Source organism: Vigna radiata, chromosome 6, assembly GCF_000741045.1.
Source record: "Vigna radiata var. radiata cultivar VC1973A chromosome 6, Vradiata_ver6, whole genome shotgun sequence".
Taxonomy (NCBI): domain Eukaryota; kingdom Viridiplantae; phylum Streptophyta; class Magnoliopsida; order Fabales; family Fabaceae; genus Vigna; species Vigna radiata.
The window spans coordinates 34,822,070-34,827,610 of NC_028356.1; the positions used below are offsets into that span (position 1 = coordinate 34,822,070).

Below are 5,541 nucleotides of genomic sequence, written 5' to 3' on the forward strand. Positions count from 1 at the left end.
CAGCCTCTCTTGAAAATGACATGTGGAAAGGGAGGGACAAATGTCTCAAAAATAAATAGGTTGGGCATTTTATAGAAATTCCAAACGAAGCTCATTTTATATATATATATATATATATATATATATATATATATATATATATATATATATATATATATATATATATATATATATTTATATACTTTCTTATCTTCTGGTTAAAATGCTTCTCTTATAACATCATCTATCTTCATTTAACACATAATTATCACAATTGAAACAAAATACAATGATATAAGGCAAGGTAAGATAAAGCTCAAGACTTTCACATTTGTATATATTATATCATACATATTACAATCACATCTCATCCATATATACTCTAGTGGGTAGAAATTCAATTCATTCATTTAATCAATATTCTAATAACATCAATCAATTAGTTATATCTCATATCAGAATACTATTGATATCAACCACTACAAAAACGGACTTTATTTATAAAAGACATGTGTTGAATTAGACTCAAAGATATGCACCTATCACATTAGATTTACCAAGTTGTCATAAGAACAACTTTCTACTCATGTAACACAGTAATTTCATATGACCAGACACGGTTATTTTTCACACTGTATACTAGGTCATATGAATCTCTTTCAACTTTAACTACATGATATTTTTGTTTATGTGATTTCAATATCAATAGAGTCAAGATATCTCTTTCAAAAATCCCAAATTCAATACATAACTCAAACATCTCAGCATAATTTTTCCTTCTTGTAAATAATTATGTATACAATTCATCACATGGTATGTTACAATCACACATCATATACTTTCACTTATACATATACATCTAACTCAATTTAAATGACCATTAATTGTCTATTATATTATTATAATGTGTAAATATAATACATCAATCAAATATAACAATATAGTGAAAGATAAAAAAAAGTTTAACATATAAAATCAATTAAAAATTTATATTTTTTAAATTCAAAAAATACTCTTGTTCAACGAGCACTTGCTTTACCTAACAAAATGATCATATGTTGTAATTCGAGTGCAATCAAAATTTTGCTAGTCCAACCAAAGGTGTAACCACACTTAATGCATATGGCTTACCTAGCAAAACACTTTGGAAGTTGTAACAAAATATTTCATCTAGCAAGGAAATTTTCCTAAGTTCTATTATTTTTCAATTAAATGAATTTCATTGAGTGAGATTATGCCCATCCAACAACCAAATCTCTCAAGATTTTCAATTAAATGATTTTCTTCCCATGATAGTTTTGTTGCTCGAGTGACTCTGCATAATTCATAAATCTGTAGATATAACAAAGGCTTTAATTGGTTTAAATTAAGATTTTTATCCATTTTTTATTTTTAAAGTTGATTATTTTCTTCTAAAATAACATCAACTTAAATTTATTACTCAATTCAACTATACTTTCTAAAAAGGAGAGATTGGTTGTTTTTAAGAAAAGAATTGTTGTGAAAAGAATTTTTTTTCTTGAGTGTCATTGATAAAAAGTTTATATTACAACTCTTAATAGCCACTTTTTGAATCAAGAAGAAATTAAAAGAAAGGATAAGAAATAAATACATAAGACTTTATACTAGTTTAATTCTTTATAAATCTACGTCCAGTTTATCCAATAACCTTAGTTGGATTTAAGCTAAATTTTTAAACAAAATTAATTTACAAGGTTCTCTTAGGTAAACTAGACTAAAAAATTACATAACAGTATTGAAAGACTCTTTCAAGATACAAAGAATAAGGTAAACAATGAAACTTTCAATTATTTACCAAACACATCTCAAACTGGTGTAATATTCAAATTAAAGAAGATACAAACGAGAAAGAAAGAATTTTATCACTTAATTGTATTAAATATTACAATGAAAGACATATATGCATGATCACCTCTTTGATTAACCTTAGATGGTCTTTCTTTCAAAATAAATTAAATATTATTTGAAATAATCGATTATTATTGAAACATGTGAAAATAATATTTAGACCAAAATAATTATTTACTTATAAACTATCATTATGTTAAAAAAACATAAAATCGATTTTTCAATGTAAATTTCACCAAAATTATCTTAGAAATTGATTTATACTTTATATTTTCATAAAGACATGGATAAAAGAACCAACAACAAAATTTAACATCACCAAAATCAACATCAATTCATTATTGATTTACCAACAATTATAACTAATACTAAAATACATAACATATCATCAACATTTATATAAAGATTCAAATAAGGTTTACATATTCAAACAACATACAATTCACGCATAAAATAAAGTATTATAATCATCATCATCAAATCGATATCATTTATCCTATGATATTATCATAACTTAACTAATTTTTCTTACCTGTTAAGATTTGTTTGTTCAAGTTTAATCTTTTAATTCCATTATTCTTTAAAAAAAAATAAACTTATATATAAAATATACTTATCAATGATATGAATAGACTAACAAAACTTCATCTTTATCTAAAAAAACTACATGCAAAACTTCAAACTCTTATACATGCAAAACTTTTCAAAATAAATTCAAGAAAATAAAAAAAATAGAAGCTTATTTTCAAAAACAATTGTCATCGAAAATTTTGTTCTTCATCGGGATTTAGAAGGATCACAAAACAAAAAGGTAAAAGAAAGTATTTTTAGAAAGATTGCAATTTTATGAGATAAAATTTAAATTAAATATTTATATTATAAATTTTATATTTAAATAATAAAATATAACTACACCACTTCTACTCTTAAATATTTAATAGTTCTTTTCAAAAGCAATTTAAGTAACTATTGTATAAATTTAATTTAATGATTAAATTATATAAAAATAAATTCAATAATTATGTTATAAAAAATCAATTAGTACAAAAATTATATTTTATGACGTACAAAAACGAACTATAACGTACATAGTTTTGTACGTTATAATAGGTCTACATATTTTATGACGTAACAAAAATTTACTTTATCTGAATATATTATGTCACTGTTTCTGAAAGAAATAACTCCAATGAATGTGAATATAGATAATTTTACTTACTCAATATCGATTCGAAACAATTTTCTCCAATATTCATATAAAAAAATGGATTGATTTTAGAAACAGTGTCATAATATTAATTGAGTAAAATTATCTATATTCACATTCATTAGAGTTATTTCTTTTAGAAATAGTGTCATAATATGTTCAGATAACGTAAATCTTTGCTACTCATAAAATATGTAGACTTATTATAACGTAGAAAACTATGTACGTCATAGTTCGTTTTTGTACGTCATAAAATATGATTTTTGTACTAATTGATTTTTTATAACATAATTATTGAATTTATTGAAGGTGGCATCTCCTTCCACGTCTTCAAACTCTAGGGGCAAAGAAAGGGACGGAAACTATAGAAGAATAAAGAATTGAAGAGAAGAAGGAGGAGGAGAAATCTTCAAATGTAGTAGCCGTGAAGTGACTATGAATTAAAAGATTTGGAAGACTCTGCTAAAGACAAACTTGTAACTAAATTTGAGTATTTAGTTACCTTCAGCATTAGTGGCATAAACTTGTAACGGTCACAATAATAGCTATGAAGAGTCCAAAAACATTGACATTACGGTTGAGGACATTTTACTAAAACCCTTTTACAAGCAGTTAGTTGGTTAGAGTTCACGTAATTTAGGAGAAATTCAATCACAAGTCACATTGATATAAACATGTCAAGGTAAAGCAACCAACTGGTATCATGCATAAATACATAATAAACATTAAAATAATCATGCATGTGATTCACTTCAAATAACATTATTAAGACAAAGAATAAGAATCTATAAATCAAATTAATCGTGCATATCATTCACTCCACTTACCATAATGGCGAACAAGCCACTTCCGATTTTATCTTCATAATATGGATGATAAATAAGAACGTTTTCTGTTATGGCTCTTTCATCCTCCATAGTCAATAGCTCCCCATTCTTGTACCTGCAAAGACATAAACGAAGTCGTTTCACGGTTCACAGACAATATTCGAAACTCGTAACCTTAAAACTAATGAATTGATTGAATCTCGAAATACCTTGGTGAGAAGAGAATATGTCTGGTCAGCTTAACGATTGGTTCAATGTCTCTCACAATATTCTCCTCTTTGTCCATCCATTCCGGTTCATCCACCTCGACGTCGGAACAGCGGGTGTGGATCCCGCCTGATGCGTTCTCGGTAGCTTCTTCTGGTGATAAGGTGGCACTGCACCACAGACGGTGGCCCTGAGGCGGCGCTACCTGGAAGCCTTGGAAGCTACAGAGGCGAAGGCGGTGAAGCAGAAAATGCCTAGCGGCCATTACTGTTGTGTGAGTGTTTGCGTGAGTCGAGCTCAAATTCAATGTTCCCTAGTTTTGGATTTTGGAGGGCTCGTGTCAATGTGCAATCAACTTGTATCTATTTAAAGTTTCAAATTAATCTCATAATTTCACATGATGTAGGGTCCAACAAGTAAGCCTCTTCCTTTTTCCTAATTTTGTTATTAACAAAAGTAATTATGAGACCTATTTTATCCAATGCCCTTTCATCAATTTTTTAACAAAAATGATATGTTAACACCGTTTCTTTGACATGGTTTTGACAACGCCACATGGCGTCTGTGCATTGGCTAATTTTTTAATGAAATGAAATTGGTTTTCTGAGTTAAGTGAGGGGCATAATGGAAAAGCCAAGAGAACGAATTTTCAGATTTGGCACCCTCTTTTCATTTTCACAGTTTCATATTTCATCACTCTCGTTCTCGTGCTCTGGTTCTCGTCCTCTCGTTCTCTCATCATCTCGTTCTCAGTTGTTAGGCGTTGTGGGTGGCTTGGGTATTATGGGTGTGTTGTGCATCCTTCGTGGGAATTGTTGAAGCCTGCCCACCATTTTTTTTTTCGTCATTGTTGGTGTGTTCTTATATTAGGGTTTTGGTTTCACAGACACGGAATTTAACAAAGTTTGGAAAAGGTTGGAAAGAATTTTGCGTCCAATATGATTTGAAGGAAGGAGACGTTGTTGTCTTTGAGGTTGACAAACGTTGCAATGATATCATAATAGAAGTTCACATTAATGGATGTAGCTGCAATATTAACTACCCAATATCGGTGAGAACCACAGTAGACATCCACAATTTATGTTCAAGTTATGTTGTTTTTATATTTCATTAAAAGTGTGTTTATGCTTTCTTCGAATGAATGAAGTTGGGTGAACTATTGAAAATTGTCTCTTGTCTCCATCATCAAGTAAAGAAACATTGTTATCCACTATAAGAGCCTAATAACACTTCATAAAAAAAAGAATTAATACATTGGTCCTCTGTGAACAAAATAAGGGCTCCCTTTGTTGAACTTTGTGTCCACATCACAAAAACAACTCGCGTAATCGTTTACCACTCTGTTGTAAACGATTACCACAACTTTTTCTGCATAACTTCTTCCAAGACATGATTTGGGGGCTTGCAATCAACATCATACCTTCCTTGCCTACCCAAACATGAAAAAGAACA

The 5,541-nt window shown here is 28.9% G+C and overlaps 1 protein-coding gene across 1 annotated transcript; it reads right to left on the reverse strand.

The window, feature by feature from the left end:
* Window positions 1–3,837: 3,837 nt before the first annotated feature.
* LOC106763761 lies at window positions 3,838–4,446 on the reverse strand. Its single transcript, XM_022781731.1, has 2 exons — window positions 4,092–4,446; window positions 3,838–3,997 (listed from the first exon to the last, which is right to left on the reverse strand). The coding sequence occupies exons 1-2, from the start codon at window positions 4,352–4,354 to the stop codon at window positions 3,853–3,855; spliced, it is 408 nt and encodes a 135-aa protein (XP_022637452.1). The 5' UTR covers window positions 4,355–4,446; the 3' UTR covers window positions 3,838–3,852.
* Window positions 4,447–5,541: the final 1,095 nt, after the last annotated feature.

Coding starts and splice junctions, on each gene's coding strand:
- LOC106763761 (XM_022781731.1), bottom strand. CDS start 4,354: ATGGCCGCTAGGCATTTTCTGCTTCACCGCCTTCGCCTCTGTAGCTTC. Junction 3,998..4,091: donor CATATTCTCTTCTCACCAAG/GTATTTCGAGAT, acceptor ATGTCTTTGCAG/GTACAAGAATGGGGAGCTAT.